The sequence below is a fragment of the Anser cygnoides genome, chromosome 2 (assembly GCF_040182565.1).
Source record: "Anser cygnoides isolate HZ-2024a breed goose chromosome 2, Taihu_goose_T2T_genome, whole genome shotgun sequence".
Classification (NCBI taxonomy): domain Eukaryota; kingdom Metazoa; phylum Chordata; class Aves; order Anseriformes; family Anatidae; genus Anser; species Anser cygnoides.
Genome location: NC_089874.1, coordinates 44,655,554 through 44,678,132, shown reverse-complemented (window position 1 = coordinate 44,678,132; position 22,579 = coordinate 44,655,554). Strand labels below are relative to the sequence as shown.

Here is a 22,579-nt window from a genome sequence, read left to right as displayed (position 1 = left end):
AGATTTGTAAAGCTGTCAGTAACGTTTGTACCTTATCATTAAATATTTCAGAAGAAGAACCATATGTATAGCTTTCCAGTTAATATTTATTCATCAGAGCTAATCATGTTTTCCTATAGTTAACTTCTTTATGTCAAATCAAGCTATCAGAAAGAAATCTAAGCTACACATCAAATACTTACCAGTAAACACTATTTACATTTGTACCTGAAAACTGACAAACTATTTATAATACACATGAAGTAGCAGCATTCCAACCAGACACCAGAAATGAAACACCCTCGAGGAGCATACATGCGTGCATGTAAATATGCATTTATCAGTATGAAAAGGCTACAATGTCCCAGAAAATTAGATGCAGGTGGAAAGGCAAATACCTGGACACTATTGATGAAGGTTCAGCAGTAGGAAAGTTAAGAGTTGTCCAACAGCTCCTGGAAATTATTTCAATGATTTTCTCTAATTAAAGAGCAAATACATTAAGGACGAAGAAAGAATACACACTGCAACTGACAGAAAGATATATGGAGATAAGCACACATGAAAAACGCTCTTCTCGTTTCTTTGAAAGTGGCACTGGCAACTTGGAAAACAAAGACTGAAAACCTGGAGGAAGCCTACTGGAGGGCCATCAAGATTACAGGGCTGAAGAATGTGGCATACAAAGAAAGGCTGAAGGAACTGTGTTTGTTCAACTCTCAAAAGAGAAGGCTGGGTGCAGGGGATCTAATCGCAGTCTTCCAATACCTATCAAGTAGTTTCAGAGGGGACAGAGCTGCTCTCTTCACAAGGACAAGAAGCCAAGAGCCACAAGATGCTTCAGAGGCTTTTTGTCTTGCTATAAGAAAAAAGTAAACTCTTTGCCATAAAAACAATTAAATGCTGGAAGATGTTGTGCAGAGAAGGGGTGGACTTTTCCCTCGCTGGAAGTATTCAATAAGCCTTAGGTTAGCTTGGTGAGGCCCTGGATAACCTTATCTAGAGTCCTGCTTTCAACAGAAGGTTGTGCCAAATAATCCCCAGAGGGCCCTTCCAGCCTACACAATTCTGTATGTGAAAGTATTCAACTAATATATTTTAAAGCAGTTTCTGTCACAAACACAGAAATAATTTAGCCAAAAATTGCGTTATGCTCAGCTGTTTTACTTGCTCTTTGCACTTGTAGAACTCCATTAGTGTCAATGGATGTACACCTGAATACACTAATGCAGCCTGTTTTTCTCCATTTTTTATTTCTTTACCATGTGAAGTTACCAATACATAAGTGTACACATCTGCTGAACTGCAGTCTCTCGAACCCCAGACAAAGCCATTTACTCCACACATGCAGAAGGCTTCTGTATGGTGCCATGCCTCAGTGCCACCCTGTCACAATGCTATTCAAGTATGTCATTTCTAAGAAATAGGTTGTCCTGTACTATTTCTTAAAAATAAAAATAACCCCCCAGCTTTATCACTAAGAGAACCATAAATCACTGAAGTCTGTCACAACATTTCAGGATTTTTTTTTTAAAGACTATAAGGGGAAAAGAAAACTAGGAGCTAACAAGACACCTAAAACTGCTTTTGCTCAGGAAAAGGATTCAAAATATTTTCAGTTCTAGTCAGGATGCAATGTTTGATAACTCCCAAGGTTATCTTGAAAGCAGATAATGATGTTATGTAGAACCAGATGATAAATATACCTTTTCATCTACCCTCTACAATCCAAACTGCTTGGCTCTGGTAGAGTTTGCCAGATCCTTTGGTATATTATTTCAGAAACAACTGCCACGTTTACTGCTGGGCTGATTGAGTGTTGGGGCCTTAACATTAGGAGTGCTCAAAAGAGCTTCTACTGTACACCAGGATGAAGAAACACAGTAAAATTGAATGCTAGGGAATAGCAGAGGTATGAGGCAACCTTCAACCACTTTGATTTAGGATTAGCTATAACTCTTAAAAAGACCGCTAACTTCTCTGCTTTATTAACAAGCTCTGATTCCTGCTTTCAACCCTTTGATAAATGGACTGTCAGTTTTTCCTCACTGAGAAAAACAAACCTTAAGAAAGGATTGCTTCTCTTATTCCACTCCTTACCTCTTACAGAACTGACACACACACACAAAGCTCATGAACAAATAATTCAAACTTTATGAGGACTCCATGAAATCAAATTCACATAGCCCAGCTGTTTATTAAACCATGTTTGCTACAAATATCCTATTCATGTACTTCTGCTAAGGTCCTCATTTGCATCTATACAAGACCTGATGGCATTATATATTATTCCCAAAATCATATTTGTAGATTGTATTTGTAGACTGTAAGATCAGGTTTTATACTACAGCTACCAAAAGGGCCCTCTGTTATTACATAGTATTTCCAAGCTAATGCCTTTATGTGATGTAAAGCACCCAGACTACATGTACCTCTGCCTAAAAGTTTTCCATTAGTTTACTACATTTGAGTGCTAAATACACGAGTTACTTTTGGAGTTTAGGATACATTGATATAAACCTGTAATTTATAGCCATTGCTTCAAAGCACCTCTGGACCATTTAAAAAATAAATATATATATGTATACACACACAACTAGGAGTTGTACATGTAACTGACCTCTGGAACCCAGCTTTCAGAGTAGTGCTGAAAGTGATTTAATTAACATTCTTCAAATTTATGAGATTTTAAATTAAAAAGAAATAGTTAGCATGAACAAAGCTCTGCGCCAACAATTTTTGAAGAAAAAAAAAAGCAAAAAAAAAAAAAAGCACTGCAGAATTAAGGTTATATCATGTGTTAACCTACACCCTGACTATTCTCCAGATTTCTTTATGAATCTTTCCCCCCCCCACCCTCAAATCAGTGCAAGAAGAGAGAGGTGACTGGAAACAGCCTCAATAAGCACAGGCATTTGCTTGCTCAGAATGCCCGACTTTGCACCTGTGGTTCCCAACAAAAGTGTGCATCTACAGCAGAGCCTGAAGAACTAAACCAACTATGGGACATAATTATTTTAACAGGATGTTAATAAGGGTTTGTTGTTTGCTGCTTTAAGGACATAAACCTACTTCTTTGTTTGAAAACTGCACTTGCTTCACTCATTTAGTATCCACCCATAAGTAAAAGAGGGGAGTTTCATGATTCTGCTCCTGGTTCAAAATCATGTTGCCATGGAAGCAGATGTTGGATTGATGAAAATAGGTCAACTGTTCAGAAAAAAAGATCACTGTTTTAATACTTCAGAATTATTATTAAATGTTATGATTTTAATGCTTACTATTATTTATTATGAAATGCATGATATTTTATTATATTCAATTAACACTTACTTTGGTCATGTATTCTCACAAAGAGTGTAGGCAGCAGTAGATTTAATGTTGTTAATGAAAAATTATTTTGCATAAATCTGTAAGGGCTTGGTACAGAATGCTTACAAGAATACCACACGTTTTTCATTAGATCTGTACTGAGCGGTGTCAGATGTTGCCACATAAACACATTTCCATTTGAAAGAGTATTAGTACCATCATTACAAAGCACTTTTTAAAAAAAATAAAAAATAAAAAATAAAAAATCTGGACATTGCTACTACTACTTATGCTTGGCTTTGGTAAGCTCAGTACTTTTTCTGTTTAGCTTTGCATCAGAGGTATAAATATCCAACCGGAGTCTCAATTACTTAAACCTGATAAAAATATTTAATAACAGCTAAAATTTAAGTAGGCTACCCCATCAACCGAACATGTGAAAGAATATATAGTTTACTAAGTTTCTTCCATTCCTTAACATTTTCACACCGCCTGCCAAACCATTGTCAACATAGCATAAAACACATCATAAAATTCTCACACCCACCTGCAGCAAACACCAGAAAGTAAAATAACTGAATAACTCATCTGTATTGCGTTTCGGTACAGAATCTCTACTAGGTGATCTGAAATGTTCTTCTATCAACACCCTGGCACACGTGACAGATTTTTTTCCTGCCTTGACACTGATGCACTGTAAATGCACCAGGTTTGTATTAGAGGCTTAGAGTGATGTATTCTGTTCCCGCATTGTTTCTTACAACTGAAATGCACAATTTAATCATTAATAAGTGTAGTAATGGTGCATGGGAATAATGCCAATGTATGAGATCTCTGCTCCTCTTCTAGTTTAGGCATGAAGCAATACTTAAAGGAAGAACAGGCTGCGGTGCTGAAGTTCCACAATTGTGCTGCAGCACAAACCTGCAGCACTACTATAAAGGGCAAACCTGTCTTCCACGCACTGTTGTTTCTGCCCTTCTCCCTTTCACCACTGAACTGGGTCAGACAGCTTCTGCCAGATCAGTTTCTTAATCTGATTCATCATGTACCAGATAAAAGAAAGTGCCAGTGTAAAAGATAAAATAGAAATAAATACCCAGGAAGAAGGCAAAAATAGACCCATCTCTTCAAGCTGCCAAAAATCCATGCTGCTGCCGAAACTGGCTGCAGTCCTACAAGATTTACTCATCCTCCCTTCCTTCTACCTTCTGTAATCAGTGTTTTAACCTGAAATATGTACAACATAACTACCAATAAAAAAGAATTCCTTACTGTAACTGAGAATACGTATAACTGTCACCACAACGGAACTGTCCTCAAGATAAGTGAAAACCATGCTTGTTGTAATCACTTTCATATATTTTTTTTTGAAATGAAAATTATATATAAATGTGTTTCACTTTGGAGAACTCTTTTGGACTTCAGGAACTTCAGAATTTATGTTACAAAACTTCTTGCAAAATTATATGACCCATGCTATTCTGACTCTCCCAAAGAGAAACCTGTGAAGATATTAAATATTGTTTAAAATACACCACAAGTCTGTCCCTCAGGAGACTGCTGAAGGTTTAAATTTCACATTCAAGAGTTTTGTAATTGTTTATAAACAACAATATTTCAAAAGTCATATGGCTTGTTATGCTGCAGAAATGTGCATCCTTAAAGGGTACTATAAGACTTCTATGTTTGGTTTTATTTTTTTGTCTTCTGTTTCTCAGATAATAAACAGTTTATAACAACACAGAAACAGTAGATAGATTATAACAGCATATTGATACAAGTATCAAGCACACTGGATACTTTTGATACAAGCTATTTTTTAACTATACCTTTTCTGACAAGTACATTATGAGGCTTATTTTTACTAACCAGAAAAATTAAGAGAAAGGTTGACTTCTCTATAACCAAGCAGCTGACTTTACTCTCCTCTGGCTCATCCAGCATTAGCCTCTACTTGTCCCTTCATACACTGTAGTTAATTCTAGATTGGTAACCTTGGTCAAAGTTGCTTCTTGATATATAAAACAACATTCTTGTCTTATCTCCCCTCAGTACTAATTTACCTTTGCCCTCTAAACTTTCTTCCTTTCCTTTACTCATTTTTTAAATCCTCATTTCCATAGGATTTATAGATAATTTGTTTGCAATGCACTGTTAAAAAGGAATTCCAAGGGCTTCCTAGGTAGAAGACAGGAATTGCAGCACGGTAAAGGACTGCATATAAACAGAATTTAAACTGGGGAAGGAAAAATACTTGTGTTCTCCTATACCTGCCAAGAAACAGAGGCCTGCCCAGATACCAGATAGCCAGCCTCACATTAAAACTTCACTCTGCTTACATTTAGTCACACAGTTTTGATATGACCTCTGTGGATACATTATCCAGCAATGAACTAATTATACCGTTGCATTTCAATTGCCAAATTAATTTTACATTAAAATATTTCACTGAGGTTAATGCAGATGTTCACACGTGATAGAAAAAAAAAATCTGTCTGGTTGTCTGTAGACTCAAACTTCAGTAAACCAGTTGACAAGTGATTCATATTTAGAATTAACTCTGCAAACTTCAAGCAAGCACATAAGTCATTGCATAACCTGTAACACAGATTCACAGATTCACAGATTTTTCTAGGTTGGAAGAGACCTCAAGATCATCGAGTCCAACCTCCGACCTAACACTAAGTACTCCACTAAACCATATCCCCAAGCTCTACATCTAAACGTCTTTTAAAGACCTCCAGGGATGGTGACTCCACCACCTCCCTGGGCAGCCCGTTCCAATGCTTAATAACCCTTTCGGTAAAGAAGTACTTCCTAACATCCAACCTAAAACTCCCCTGTCGCAACTTTAGCCCATTCCCCCTCGTCCTGTCACCAGGCATGTGGGAGAATAGACCAACCCCCACCTCTCTACAGCCTCCTTTCAGATAACTGTAGAGAGCGATGAGGTCGCCCCTGAGCCTCCTCTTCTCCAGGCTGAACAAGCCCAGCTCCCTCAGCCGCTCCTCGTAAGACTTGTAAACACCTGTAACAACAACACAGCAGTACTTACCTGCTGCTGCTACACCTCTATAAAGCATTTCAGTTTAACAACTACATATAAACAACTCAGATTTTTTGCCACAATAAAAATAATTGAATTCCTAAAAGCTAAAACAGTATATATATATCTTTTAAGCTGAGGCAATGCAATACAAGAAAACTCCAAGAGAAAGAGACATAAGGACAAAGTCCTACAATTTTTTACGATACAAAATGCCCAGTCATTTGCCTGAAAAGGAAAGACACTCAAGTGTTTACTCCATAAAATTAGGAAAAGATGAAGCCCAAATGTTATTATAAGCATACATATAGTCATTATACATTCTTGTTTCAAATCAGTCATTATGGGAAACATTCATAAAGATGATGTAGGACATTTTTATAGATATGCTGGAGTCACAAACCAGGTAGAGAAACATTCATTTCACAAAAATAAGGTTATTTTGATTCTTGAAACAGTACTATTAAATTCTTCTTGAAAGACATGCAGCAACAAATAAACTCTATCTTGGGAATGTACAGAAAAAGTACGGCATATCATCCACAATACATGAAAACACAGAAAATAAAAAGCAACATTTTGAAACAATTCTTTGGTTGGGAAAATGCTAAAATCCCTTTAAAATAAGGGAAGAAAATCTTCCTGGCATCATTTCCAGTCATCGATGTTGTTTGCTACTACAATGTTTGAATGTTATTTGAGGCCAGACTTACCTCTACCAATGCCACAGTCAGAATAAGATCCATTTTTGAGTCTGGGAAAAGGGCATTCACTTGTGGAGACATTCCAATCAGTATGCAATTAGTAACTACCGATATTACACTCATAGTTTCAAAAGCCAACTGAAATGAAACACAAATACATTCATAGTTACGGCCATTATGTCTAATTTACAGTCTCCAAACTGCTCTAGATAACCTCTCTCTCTTCATTAAATTCTCAGAAGACCCATTATTTTATTTTTTTATTTTTCTTCATCTTTCGATTTCTATAATATAGAACTTTTTTTGGCAAGTCAACTAGACTTTGTCAACTGTAAAAACAGGCAACAGTAAGACCACAACAAGGCCTGCAGCACCACGAAGCCCACCTGGTAGCCCTGAATTTTTCTCTAATTTCACATCCCTATGTGTGTATGTGTATTTGCTGTGAGGAAGTTAAACAGTGTTCTTCCACAACACCATAGTACTGTAAAGACTTCAAGAAGTTATTTAAAGACTGCTAACATCCCAGATGTAGGTAATGCCAAATCATCTCCTTAAAAAAAATCAGAATAATCCTCAAAGAAAAATAGTGGTCAGGAAAACAACCTAATCTTTGGTATCTTCACAACTCATAATCTGAGCACATAAAAGACAGTGAATTCATCTACGATTACACTCCTAATAATGTATTTCTTTCAAGATAAAGGAAAAGACAACAAAACTCCTGGAGGAACTATTGTCCCAGCATTCTGTTTTTGTTTCTTCTGAAAGTTAAGTAATCAGAAAATATAAGGATGGTTCAGAATAACTTTCTTAAATCACAACCAGATATACAAGCTGAAATATGTTGAAAGAAAGATTTACATTTAAACACATGCAGTTGCATAAGGCTGAGAAGCTCTTGCCAACAGAGCTCCCACAAAACGTCTGAAAATATTACTAACGCATGACAATTACTTTTGCAATATAATGGTTACTTACTGCAAGGCCCTCTCTGGAATGAGAAAGACTGATACTGAAATGTAGCATCGTCACAATGAATTAGCAGCAGTAACTTTCTCTTTGACAACAAGCTGCTGATTCAGCTCACCTGACAAAATAATTCCAGTTTTTCTTTAACAGATATCTTTCAGCCAATGCTCTAACTTCCCACATAAAACAGATGACTAAAACTTAAGACATTTTTTTTCATTCACAAAGCAACTGCATTTCTACTATTACTTAAAAACCTATACTACAAAAAAAAAAAAAAGCTCATGACTGTAACATTGGTGTTAGAATTTCTCAGCCTACTTGCTAGATTGAAACAAGCTATTCTAGCAAAACTAAATGCTATACCTGCAGCTATGCTTGGGACTTAATGACCATAGCCTCATTTAACCCGTGGTCACACCTCTGGGTCAATGCAGCTATGCCATCAAGATGTTGGCAGCGTAGAACTGGACTGTGAAAACGCATTAAATGTTACAACGCAACCAGATTACAAATTACATTTTTATGACTTAGTATTATAAGACTTTTGTTATAATCTCACTTCATTATTATCTGTGTACACGTCTAACAAACACTGCTCAGAATAGTTGGCTTGCATGTTTCCACAGTACATTTCATTCATTGTTTCCTGATTTCATCTCTCACCTTCCATTTGTTTCAACATTTACAATATCTCTAACTTAAACTATCTATTAGTTTATTGCACCCTTCATCTTTACTATGTATTATCAGAAATCTTGAACAACACTAAACCACAGATCATCCACTAGACATTTCCTCCAGCTTACTTCACACTCATCAGGCCACTGCTGTTACAGCCAATGTCTCTAGATATGACTAAATATCCTTCCTTTTTATCTGAAACACCTCTGGTTTTGGAGTTCTGCAGGGCTATTTTTAGTTAGAAACAGTTCATGGATGTACTCAACTTGGCAGGCCCCAAACTAGTTGGTGCTAGCAAAATTGTACGGCTAAACAACTGAGGGCAGAAAATCCTTAACCCAAGAACTACAAGCATTAGTGTATTAAAGTAGGCTACACCTGCACAGAAAAGTACTGCTCCCGCACACAGATCTAAGAAATTTTAAAATCAGTCAAGCCTGAGCACCAGTAACCACCGGAGTGCATAGACAAGCATGGCTCAGGAATCCAAGTACTTCCCTATCATTCTTCAGTTTTCTCAGACTACATGAGATGAGCTATGCGCTTCTGAGATTGCACCAGATGTTAACATTTTTGAAATATGTTTGCTGTAGAGCACCAGGTAGTATCTGGGAGCTTTGCTTTGTTGGAATTGCAACAGGACTACAACATACACACATACAAGGACTAATGAAAGCATTTGTTTTCTTTCCAAAGGCAACTGAAAATAACATGGTTGAAAACCCTACAAAATACAGTACAGTTCAATAGTATCCTAAGGCACTGAAGATGACAAAATATTTACTAAACTTCAAAAGTGGCTGATGGTCAAACACAGCTTAAATAAACTTGGTGAACTTCATTTCAAATACATGATTAAAAAAGAAACACAAAGATTACCTGCCAAACACCAATATTTGCTGTGGGTTCTGCAAATGGGCGCTTGTAAACTCTGCACATTTTTAAGGCATCAGAATATATCTCTGTGATGTTGTTTAACACTGCAAAGACAGCTGCCAGTGGATAAACACAAGAGAAGAGACTCACATAGCCAAACTGTAAAAACAACTCCAAGTAATCATCAAAAGTACCCTGAAAAACACAGCAAAAACAACAACTTTTACCCACAAAAAAAATACGAAAACAGAATTAGCAATACAACTGTAAAAATGCTTCCTCGTGCTAAATCAGTAGTTTGGAAATATTTGGCAGTATAAGACAAACAAACAAACAAAAATCCTCTAGTTAATTGAAAACACTTAATTATTCAAAACTTCTTGATAAGGGGAGGCCAGGGTTTTTTTCTCTTGTCTAATGCAGTTTCTGTAACATTCACAATACTTACCCTTTTGAAGCATATGAATTAACTGTATAAACAGTTTCACCCTATTTATGTTCCTGACTATCTCAGTGAAACAGATACTGAAGCAACAGCAATGGATAGGAAAACAGCATCATGCATTTAAACTGGCAGAACGTTTTTGGTAAGAACATTGTGACGAGAAATGTCCTAGTATTTCAGCCTGCTCGTGAAAGACCTAACCAGAAACACAGGTTATTAAATAAGCAACTCTTTACTAGTATTATTTATCTATTTAAAAATGAGTAGGTCTGAACTAATTGCCTATTTAAAGGCTGAAATGACAGAACTGACATCTGAAAGGAACAATTAATGCAAACAAGAAGCCCTATTGTGGCAAATTTGCAATGCATCTATCACCTGATTTTTGAATCAAGAATGTGGGTATTTAAATGCTACGTAGTCACATGTAGGTTATTATGCATATTTACATACTAGTTTTGTTGTATCAATAATGTTTTTCTGTGATTGCATCAATAATTTATAAAAATGAATAACAAAACCAACTGATTTCTTAAAAGGATTCTGTTCAGTTTGTTCATTGAACAAAGGATAGTGAAATATCATTAACTACTTATACTGGCATACGGCTATTTTCCTCCCTCTTGAAATATTCAAAATAAGGGCTTGACAGTAACAGATTATTACAAGAAATATAAAATTAGTTTTGTCTCTATGCAAACACATGATTCTCTAATCTTTTTGCTGATTATAACTAAACTGAATGCCACCTCTAGCACCTAGAGATCTTCTAGCAAACAGAGATGCAGTAGAAGCCTGCAAGCTCAGAAATCAACATGAGCCGGTCATTAGCTACATTCCTCACTCAAGCTCATTTTCCAGTCACACAGTATGGCTGGGTCCAGTGGTCTGTTGTACAGGCTAGACCTTGAGGGGATACATAACTTAAAATATTGAGATTTTTTTCACAAATTTCATGTATGAACTCTGAATTTTAGTGAGGCCTTCCTTAGGGACCCTTGGGCAGCATCACTCACCAGAGTGGCGGTCATATATTTGTCCCTGCTATCAGTTTCCCAGTTAAGTGTTGCAGGCAGGGAGCAAGGATTCCCTTTACAATCCTCTTCCTGATAACTGCACAATATCCCCTCTGCTTCCTCATGCTCCCTTCTCATTTCCTTGCCCAGTACCCATTGACTACCAACACAGCAGAGCATGAAAAGAAAATTAGTATTTTACTCCTACTTAATTTACAACATTTTATGCAGGAAAAGAGAAGTCTGCTCCAATGTCAAAGACAAATTTCAAACTGTGCTATTATCAACCTTCTGTTCTCTCCTTCTCCCAGCCACAGGAGCAGCACAAAATATGGCATCAAGGTAACAGAATCAACAAAGAAAATCAGGATAAAAATGAACTAGAGGAGAGAAGCAGGAAAAAAAAAATGACTGCAGAATGAAGCTTTCACATTTTAAACCAGGTTACGGTCTCGAGAGATTTGAGGGGGAGGGAACAACCATAAAAATTAGAATTAAACATTAAAGAGTAAGTGAAAGAAGGAAAAGAAAAGCAAAGAGCCTGAAATACAGCATTCTGTCAACACTCCTGCTAAACCCCTCTGTTACTAAACATAGTCAAATGCTTCCCCCTTGTGACAGACGTAATTTTAGAAGTACTGTTGCCTGCTGACAGCTCAACACGTGCAAACAAACCAGTGGTCTAGTACTTGTTTATTCACAAGTATAGCGCAATTAAAATATTTAGATTGAAAATAAAATTTAAAGTTTTGAATACACAGGGCGTTGAGCTGAAACTAAGGCTACAAGTAGACACCTCCAAGGCAAAGTGGTAATTCTGAAATTAACCTATTGTGTCCCCTTGGAAAATTACTCAAAGCATGACAAGTGCAGATGCAGCTCTGCACAAGAAGCACTGGACAATGTGACTTAAAACCACCACATCGGCTTTTTACCTGCCAGCTCAGAACCAGAAGTCAGTTCTGGGACAGGAGATAGAGCTTACTTGGTCAGGCATATCAACACCTGATGCCATTCATGGCCTTTGGACCTGTGCTGGCATATTATCTGCAGGCCCAGTGCTAGACTGTACTAGTTTACCTGTTCAGACAAGACTAACTCAGGAATTTCTGCTGTGTTCTCCATTGTAAGACAGACAAGCTCTCCATCTCCAAATCTATCCCCCCATATAAATTAAGAAGTACCAACACTCCCAAAGGAATGTTTGTGTAGTTCTTCAACTGCAAAGGTAATATTTCTTTTTCCACTTCACATTTTGATGCACTCCCACATGTGAAAACAGATTTCAAACTCTGCTGTTCTCTACTGTTTACATAAAAGTTACATGATCTACTTATAATTCTTGCTCTGTAAAAATACAAATCACACAGCATTAAGGCTCTTGTGACTATGCTTGCAGCATCTGATCAAGCAAGTTGTGAGCTAATCTGTGAGGCCTTAACTGACACACTAGTGTTTACTTTGTCAACTCCTTTAGAACACCAAGTAATGAACCGCACAAAGTCTGTTAAATGCAATAAAACAAATCAAAAAGTGTGGTGGGGATCATAATATTCCAAGAAAACTTACCAGCGCTAATAAGGCAATACAAATGTATCTTAAAATTTTGCAGATGGTTACAAGGAAGAAACTGAACTTAAAACTGCTAAGTCTTAAAACCACTACAGGCAAACCAATGACAATCTTATGCTGCCTTGTTTGCCATGAGCTGAATGGGAGGCCGTCATGAACCGAACTAGGAGGATAGACTACAAATGCCAAAGCTGCAGTTTCAAGAAGCAAGAACTTCTAGCAGTAGTACTGGACTAAAGGGTTGGTCTCTTCTGCCTGCTTCCATTTCTGGCCCCAGCCAACAGTGCTGTCTCAGGCTATAGTTTAATTGACAGTTTAAACTAGCATAAGTGCAAAACCAAACTAAAATGGAAACAGAACCACCCTCTCTTGCCATCCTTTCCCCATGTCACACTACTCATCCTTGTGCCTTGGAGATTAGGGGCCTGTACCTCTTTCAGCAATAATACTGGTTTAAGAAGCTCTCGATTCAGATGTTCACTCCCACTCCTTTGTGCTGATGTAACTGGGACCATGTAGGTGCATAAACAACAGCACCAGCAAAACTGATGAAGCTGGAAATAACCTGCTGGGCCAACCAGCCAGAAATATTTAGGTTGCATTGCCTGATGTCCACATCAACTACAGCCCAGAAAGCTTTTAACCCTTTTATAGTTGTTTTCTGTTGTCTTTGTGAACATTAAGATGACTGCCAAGTCCAGCACAGGAGATGGCCAGAAACGTAGCTGGGATCAAGAATAGGAGAGAAATGCAGAAGACAGCAAATACAGCAGCTGGGGCTGTTCCAGGACTGCAGCCTCTATTGTGCCACTAGAAACATTTCTAGGACTAAGCCAGAAAGCATAAACAGGCTCCAAAGAACAAGAAATCTCAACACCATGTTAAACAGAAGCTGACTCAGCTGGCAGAATGACAAAAACTGGGGTCCCTGAGAAAAATAGGTCTACCCAAGTCTTTGGGTAGAAGAAACATGCAGATACATTTCTATTGCTTTTTTTTTTTCTTTTGTCTTAATCTTACTATTAGGATTAAAAATAACTCCAAAAAATAACAAATGGTAGAAAAAGGATATGATGACTACTTCAAGCACAATGAAAGATATCAGGTATGCCTCTTCTATGGACATGCTGGAACTTAGGGCATGGTAACACATCCTTCCTCCCACCATCCTCAATTATAACACAATTTTAAACAGTCCCCATTCCTTTCCGTTACAACCTTCACACTTGTATGTTCCCATCCCCACAGTAGAAACAGCTGACTTATTTTGGCAGTTACTTTTCAGCTGGATCAGTTCCCTGACCTGATTCGCTACACCTCTGCAAGAATAGATTAGCGCAAGCAATAGACAGCATAAGCAAAGGAATAAAAGCTAAATGAAGGAAATGTCTAAATTTGAACTGCCACCCAAAAAATGTGTATAAAAAATATACCCCTAGCCTCCAACAGAAGAATAAGATGGCTAAGTAATCTTTACACTGAGAATGGTGGGTAGTGCCACTGATAGGAATATGGATCTCTATTTTAATAGACCGTCCCAGCTAGTGTACAACTCTTAGTAAACCAGTGTATACCTCTTAGTAGAGCAGAATGTATTTTCTTTCGTGCAAGTGTGTAAATGCTCATGTATTATAGGAAGGAAACTCTCTGTTCCCTAACTTGCTGTGCCTGGTAAGCAACAGAAGTTGCATTTGGAGGATATAACAAAGAGATCAAGTCAGTAAGTACTAAGAGTCACAAGGTCCCACTCATAAGAAGACGCCAAGCTTTCACTTGCAAGAGAGAATGTGGGCACTAGCGAGTCTCCAAGAGTAGCTTACCCTAAGGAACTGACAAAACATGATCTAATGTTTCAAAAGCAGAAATTGCTATCAGACTTTATAATGAGAATCAAGCAATTCCTTACTCTGTTATCTCTTTGTTTCTAAAGAGCACATTATGACTACCACCCAAAGTCTAAACTGTTCTTACCATGTATTCAAACCTCCTAAATTAAAACAGTTATTTCTGCTCTAACATGCCACACTACAGCTAACAATTAACCTGAGGCTGCTTTTCAGCAGCCTATAATCCAAAAAATTACATATTCTAACAACATTCATTCAACGTACAAAATAGGTGCCCATTTCTTTTTCCGAGTTGACTTGTTCGACTAGTGACAGGTCCGTATCCATCTTCAGAGAATGCATGCGTTTCTTCATCTTCTTCATGTGTCTCTTTTGGAGCCAATAAGGAAGCAGAGATTCTGCAAACTGATTAAGTATCTGCGAAGTTATCAGCAAAGTGGCCAAGCTCTTAAGTTAAAAAAAAAATAAAAAATAAAAATTAATAGATCTGTAATAAACCTATGATCATTTCCAATTTTGTGTGTTTCAGTAACACTGCAAGTTGTTATGACAGAAGCAGGCTTGCGTAACAAAACTAGCAATAGCAAATGAAAAGTATAGCTGCTCTAGTTCCCATTCTTGGTCATGTACTGAAAAGAACTAAGTAGGACTAAGATGAGTAAATATTTTGTGGATCTTCGTGTAAGTATCTTGGAAACAGTATAGAAAGTCCAATGAAGGGTAAAGATACGCACTTAACACAATCATTTATTAATAACAGAGCTAAGCAATGAACTTTAAAGGAACACAAATTAAGTTTCTTCAGTCAAAGGAATAAACAGTCTAGAGCTTTAGAAAGTAAGTGGGGAAAATAGGATTATTTGCAACTCCAAAAGGCTCAAAACCACCAGTATGAAAGGAAAAACTAAGAGAAAACAAGCTTAGACAGTACAATACATGAAACAGCTCTTTTCTTTTAAAAGACTGACAGTTCTATTAGAAGTAAAAGAAGAAAAAGAGTTTTTAAGGTTTCTTGGGAGGAAAGAATGATCTGTGGGACATAAAAAAACTAAAGCTTAAAACAACTTTTACTTTTTAAGGCAAAAAGCAAGAAAAAAAAGACTTTAAATTATAAGAAATACCACGAATGTCATGTCAGCTAAGGACATAACAGGTATTTTGCTAGAGATCTCTTTACAAGAAACAGAGATCTAGAGTTTAAGTTCTTATTTTACTCACTTTTTAGAATAAAAATATTTTCCTTCTATCTAATTTTCATGTATTTTAATTCAAGAGATGATTTAAACTAACAACCACAGATTATTCTTGCTTTTATTTATTCTCAATTCCTCATTGCAGTCAAACTTAATCATTCTCCTATCCTCAGGAATCTCTCAGTAGGAACACTACAAAGAACAACACTTTTTTAACGTGAAGGAAAAGAAGGGGAACAGAAAATTCTCCAGCATCATCTGCATGAGGGAGCAGTCAATTTATTTTAAAAACAGTTACTCATTTATAAGGAGGGAAAGAATTGTTCTACGTTACTCTGTTACGGTTCTGCAACCATGCAAGAGCAGATGAAATATGGAAGCCATATTTGTCAGAAAATATAAACTTGACAATGACTATATATATACATATATATTTAGAAAAACAATTTAAAAACAAAGTCCTATTTCAATCTATCCTTTATTTTCCTAACTGCATCAGTGTTCTTAGATGTTCTTGGAACTCACCTGTCTCAAAAGTTTCATATCAAACAGCACAAAAGCAATGTAGAAGAGAGATGCAAAACAATTTAAGAAGTTGAACTGCAAATAAAAACATTTGTTATTACTACTCAAGCACAAATTCATGTCCTGAGAAAAAACACAAAATATCATCTAAAAGTTACTTTGACTAAATAGCTTCCATGTAGATACAAACTGTCCATTAAAATACATTTCTTTACCATTTTTAAAATTTAGGTCAGAAAAAATAATTTTCATTATTGATTCTGTTTAGATTTTCATTAGATAAGCTCAATGCTTTCCTAAAGCACGGTGTACAAAGATAAATACATTTAAATTATGAAATGTGAACATTAAAAATACCTGTCACCTTCTACCTAAGTTTCGTAATCTGGCACTTTCTCACAGGTAATGCTATGGAAGGGACACATTGATCTTACTTTAGGATGATGACTTTTTTTTTCCCAAAAAAAAAAACTTTAACAAAATATACGTGTCAGATGACATCTCTCTAGATATGTACAACTGTTCCTCAATATGTGTTAATTAAGCTTTATGTTTAACCACTTCAAGAAGTTTTATGACCAAGAAAAATATTCCCTACTTCTAAAATGAGAAATAAGTCACAGTATTGTACTTGAAAAATCATAATCAAGTGCTGAAGTAGAATAAAACTTTTTTCCAGATTTACAGTACAGTCCCTTAAAATCAATATTGCATTTGGTTATGTACATAATCTGCTCCTATGCAGTTTACAGTATATACATACACATGCACAAAAGCAATTTGTTCAGAGACAAAAAGTAAATATATCAGTATATACTATAAGCTGTATGTAAGCAGAATGACAGACATGTATAACCAGTCTCCTCTGACTAGTTGTCTGAATGTTAGTACAGACGGAAGTTAATGCATCAACTTTTTAAAATGCAGTTTACCATAAAATCTTGAAAAAAAAAACAAAAACAGTTCAGACGGAAGTTAATGCATGAACTTTTTAAAATGCAGTTTACCATAAAATCTTGAAAAAAAAAAAAAACAGTTCCCAGTTGAAGCCAGAACCACCAAGAAAACTTATGCATCCCGTATCCTAATAAACAAACAATCAATATAAATAAAAACACAACTCTCCACTATAAAACAAGACATCTAGGACAGTCTAGAGGTTACTGTAACCACAACAGAAATCCTCTGATTTACTCAGATATTTATGCAAATATTTGGCATTGAACAAAACTGTAGGTCAGGCTGGGAATGCTAGGAAAGTGCTAAAAAAAAAAAACAGTTCTTTTTTTAAATAACTCTTTATAATACCTACTTACCACTAAAACCTTCAGAATTAAGTGATTCTGATACGAAGACTCCAGCCTGTGATTTTCTAAAAACATTAGCAAAATTATTCATTAGTGAACAGCAGAAGCACATGCCATATACTAGACACTGTTACACAAAAAGTAAACCGGTATTTTTTCCTCCATGTAGAAATTATTTAGGTGATAGTATAAGGGGAACAGTTTCCCCAAAGCTTTATGGGGAAAACAATTTATATTGTATCAGTTCCTCACTCAGCTTATCAAGCCAAGCTGATGCATGATGTTGACTTACATATTTTTGGCTACAACTCTAATGTTTTTCCTACTGCAAAGGTTTTACCTTTTGCAACATCTTTCTTTCTCAGTAGAGCTGTTTTGTAACAGAAAAAACATCCATTATTCTTAACACTTAACAAAATGTACCTAGTTAGTGACTTTTCTTTGGCTGAAATAAAATCCAAAACTAATTGGACTACATTATGAAAAATAACATTGCATCTGATTTAAAACCTGTAAAAGCTCACAGAAATACCAGTATCCATCTCCAGGGACTTTAGATCAGACCTTAAGCTCTAAAGCAAGTTTAAGGTACATAAATTTCAACAGATGCATTACTAATTCTAAAACTAAGATTTTTCAGTTCATTCAGGATAATCTGACAGAAGCTGATGGTAGCAGAAGGGTGGTTAAGTGGAAAGGAAAGGGAAGTGAATGGGAGATTTTCCATTTCTTTTTGCTATTTTGTCAGATAATACCTTTACAGTCCTGGATAAGCAGTAACTAAAGGAGGAGGCAACACATTAGCAGGAGATGTCTCAACATAGCTAAATTGAGAGACTGGCACCTATGGACCTTGTTCAGGACAGAACAGCAGGAATGAAGTCGGGCCTGACAAACGGAAGATGCACTCAAGGGACTGAACGGGATTTTTACTTTAGCTTTCACTTAATTATCAGTTCTCATGATAAATGGGTGTAAAAGGTGTGCTTAAAAACACCCTGGACTTTCAACTCCACGTCAGCAGTTCTACAAACATTTCTTCAGTAGCAGCTGTGACACAATGCACAGACCCTGCAACTTCTCTGGTCACCAACTCCCATGCCCAGATCATTACCTATGCCTCAGCTGCTTGAATGAGATCTTAGCTGAAAATATGCCAGGTGAAAGTGGAGGTAGGGCAGCCCCAGGAGTTCTTCATCCTATTCACTCTCTTGTTAGAGTGTCCAGAGGAAAATATTCTGATAGAGACATGAAGTCTCAACCTCTATTTTTATATATATGTATATAAATTTATTTTAGTACATACATATAATATATGCAAACTTTCTCTTCAGACAATTTAGTTGGTGTTCTTAGATTTTGTTCTATTATCTTAGTGCCCTTGTCCTCTGCACCACATCAGGTTGTGGATTAAAGATTCCAGAACAGTTCCTCCTGCCATCCGCCTCTGAGCTATCCTGACAATCTCATCTCTTCCCTTTTGCCAACAATATGGCTAATATAGCCAAAGAAAGAGCTAAATCTGAGAGGGGGGACTTCTGCACCAAAGTCAGAGAGAAGCTGAAGAGGAAGACAGGGTCATTCCTTTTGATAGCAAGCAAATTAAACCAAACATGAAACTGCAGTCTCATAACACTCTAAATAAATTTAAGAATTTAAAATGGCCAACTCTGTTAACAGTTGCAAGTAAGTTGTAACAGTAAAGTCCTAAACATTTGGGATCTTAACTTCCAATGCAAAAGGAAGAATATAAACAACTTTCTTACCCCATGATGTTAAGAATTCAGCAGCATACCGATAGATACGGTTCATAATTTCAATCACGACAGCATATATGATACTGGGCACATACAGCATCAAGCTGCTAAAGCTGGACTTATTCTCCTCATGATAATCCAGAGCCCACTGTTCCAAGTTAAAGTAAATCATCATCACGTATAGTGAGAAGTAGAGGCAAAGGCACACAAATGGTACAGACACGAGATAAATCCGTAACTGTCTCTTAATACTTGAGTACACTGGTTCCTCTCTCCCAGTGACAGGATTGATACCCAGAACACCATGGAAACCTGGTCTTGGCTCTTCAAACTGTCGTTTCATCAACAGCGTCCCCCAACGGTATGTCATCACGGCACAAATGCGTTTCCAAACTTCCAGGATCACAGTGGACCAGAGCAGATTGAATGTAGCAAACATCACGTATTTGTCATAGTCTTCCCACGCAAACACATAGTAAGGGATCCCAATGACAGCCATGGGAATCAACGCAAATGTGAAGTACTCTAAGAAGCCGAAGTAGAGTGCAATGGTTTCGCCGAAGTAGCAGCGTATCTCATCTGCAGAGAAAAATGAATCAATTAAGACACTTAACATACATGTCAGTATAATATCAAACCTGACTTTACATGAATTCCTTAGCTCAAGTTTCAGTTTTCTAAATAACACAATGAACATTATGGCTTTTTTGTTCCTCCTCCTCCCACATCCCAAAGACTTAGAATGTTATTTGTCTTATATAAACACGCACATATCTAAATATACACACATAGCTACATATATTCAGATAGTAGGGAAGTCGAGTATCTCAATACCTACAATATCAACACTGGTTATCCAGAGGAAAAGAAACACTAACATTCTTAAAATCAGAATCTATCAATGAATGGCTAGGATGGCACTGAAGTCACTTGGTATAAAAAAGTATGTGACACCTGACTTCTGAAACTTCTTACTGGTATACGCAGGCCCGAGAACCAAATTTGTTTCAGTCCGCTCAACATCAAAAGAACTAGTAGGGCTTTGCCAGCCCTCAAGGAACTAAAGGAATAGATGGAAAGGCATACTGAAATCTTAAACACATCAGAAGGTGCAGCCAGGCTGAGACATTCCCTTCAGCAGACAACTGATAAATGAAATGCACAATTGTTCTCCCTGAAGTTGTCTGCGCAAGTGTTCTAAAGACTTGGAAAGTGTGGTAGTAATGGATATATTTCATGACAGATGCATTACCTCCGAGGAAAACACTGAACTTACTGCTAACAAAAAAATGGAGGAGTATTATCTATCATAATTTAGAAATGGCATCACATAGTAACATATAGAAATGCCTAGTAAACCAAGTTTAGAATGCTGAAATCTGTTTTATCTCTGCCTCCTTGGAAGACCAGATCCTTTATGCTTCTATGCTGCTGCTATGTACTCACTAGCATAATAAAAGAGCCATGACATCATGGCCTCTGAATTGACACTGTACATGCACTCTCCATAAAAGACTAGTACATCAAAAGCTCGCATGCAATGCCAGAATATTCTTACAGCATACAGTTTACAGAAAACTGCAGCGGAAATTTATAGCTTACCATCAGATAAGCTTCTGAAAGCCAGAGGGAAAGGCAAACAAACAGAATCCAAATCACCACTCCAAAGTTCCTCTCAATCAAAAAATTAATATCAAATGAGCTCAAGTGTAGACCATTAGCATCATTTCAGACTCAAAAAGCACAACATGAAAGGGATGCCTAAACTAGTATATATATAACCATATCCCATATAGTTCATGGGATTTACTTTCAAATTTTGTGTGTATTTGATGTCAGTCAAGAAGAACCTGTGCTGTATAAACAAGAGACAAACACAGAAGAAAACCCTCTTACACCATAGCCCAGAGGCAGGCATTACCAAGACAGATCCTTAACTTTCTATAGTTCAGGAAAGAATCTCAAGAAACTGCCAGACCAAGAGATTAATAAATATTTTCATTTTAAATTTATTCAGTGTATAAAATATGCTCAAGTGAATCTGGCAAGCAACAGCACACAATCTTCATACTGACAATGAATTTAAATCCAACAATTGTAAACACACTTTTGACATGCCTACAAATCAAAATAGTTTTGGGAATCTCAGGCATTGAGGAGCTTTCCTGCAAAGAGTCAGTTTGAAAAAACAGTTTGGGGTTGGTCCGTTACTGCTTTGAGATGGGTAGGGAGATTTTGTTGCATGCAGACTGTTGCTAAGATGGAAGCTTACTGACACTGAACCTGCAGGCACTAAGCCACTAATTTCTCAAGTAGTGAACTGCTTCAGGGAGCTACTCAGGGAATGCTGAAAGAGGAAAAAACCTGCCCAACCAGTACAAGAGCAATGGGCCAATTTCGAACTCAATGCTATGACAGATGATCACAGTGCCTTTGAACTGCCTGCCCTCTCTCCTCCCCTCCAGCTTGAAAACTATGACCAAAGGCCTATATGGCACAGACCTCCTGCAGCCACAAGAAATAAAATCATTAAGAATCAAGAGACAGCAGCCTGCACATCCTCTCAGGCTCCAACTTCACTCCAGAAAAGTTGCAATGCTAGTCGTTATAGCAAAAGATTATCCTACAGCCAGCTTAGAATCAAGGAGAATTTGATGAAAAGACATCAACTGTGCATGTCAGCAAGTCCAAAAATGTACATGGCTCCTTACCCAGAACCTAAGTGCCTTGTTGGTTCCAACATCAGTAACAGCAAGTTGAGGTAAAACAAGGACTTCAGTTTACAATGGCCAACAAAGCAACTTGGGCAGAAAGGCAATAGAAGAGGTGAACTGTAGCAAGTAACTGGGTAGGTGAGAAGGTATAAACTGATAGTGAAACAACTGACTTCTTGGTACAATGCTTACTTTTCACACAGGAGTATCACTTCTACAGAGGCTAAATGCTGGAATAGAAGTTGGGAAGGGCCTTTGGTACTCTCACACAAACTGAGGAGAAAATTTCTCCAAAAGAAACCCTGCACTTCATTTGCGGCCGAGTAGGTGTTCACATACCTAAAGGTTGATAGCCAATTTTGACTTGTCCATACCACGTGTGACGGAGCTTTTTCAACTCTTCTCTATCATGCAGCGGGAAAATCTGAACTAGAATACCATTGGTCAACAATCTTCTCACTAGAAGGAAAAAGAAGTTCTAGTACTCTTTCCAAAGACAACAAAGTTAACGTGAACAAACGGGTTACGTTATGTACTTACCAAGCCTAGAGTTCCTTTGAAATAAATCTAGCATTTGAGCTAAGTAAAATACACCTCCATGTTAGCTGACAATAATCTATAACAGAG

General features: G+C 37.0%; 1 protein-coding gene across 3 annotated transcripts in view; it reads right to left on the bottom strand.

Annotated features, from left to right (window-relative positions):
* ANO10 (anoctamin 10) overlaps positions 1–22,579 on the bottom strand; it is a 119,911-nt gene that overhangs the window by 89,326 nt on the left and 8,006 nt on the right. For all 3 annotated transcript variants that reach the window (XM_066991968.1, XM_066991966.1, XM_066991967.1), the window contains 7 exons: positions 22,292–22,411; positions 19,248–19,817; positions 17,491–17,546; positions 16,175–16,249; positions 14,721–14,903; positions 9,580–9,771; positions 7,054–7,182 (listed from right to left, as the gene is read on the bottom strand). In XM_066991968.1, coding sequence (XP_066848069.1) covers positions 7,054–7,182; positions 9,580–9,771; positions 14,721–14,903; positions 16,175–16,249; positions 17,491–17,546; positions 19,248–19,817; positions 22,292–22,411 — 1,325 coding nt within the window. The remainder of the gene's footprint in view (positions 1–7,053; positions 7,183–9,579; positions 9,772–14,720; positions 14,904–16,174; positions 16,250–17,490; positions 17,547–19,247; positions 19,818–22,291; positions 22,412–22,579) is intronic.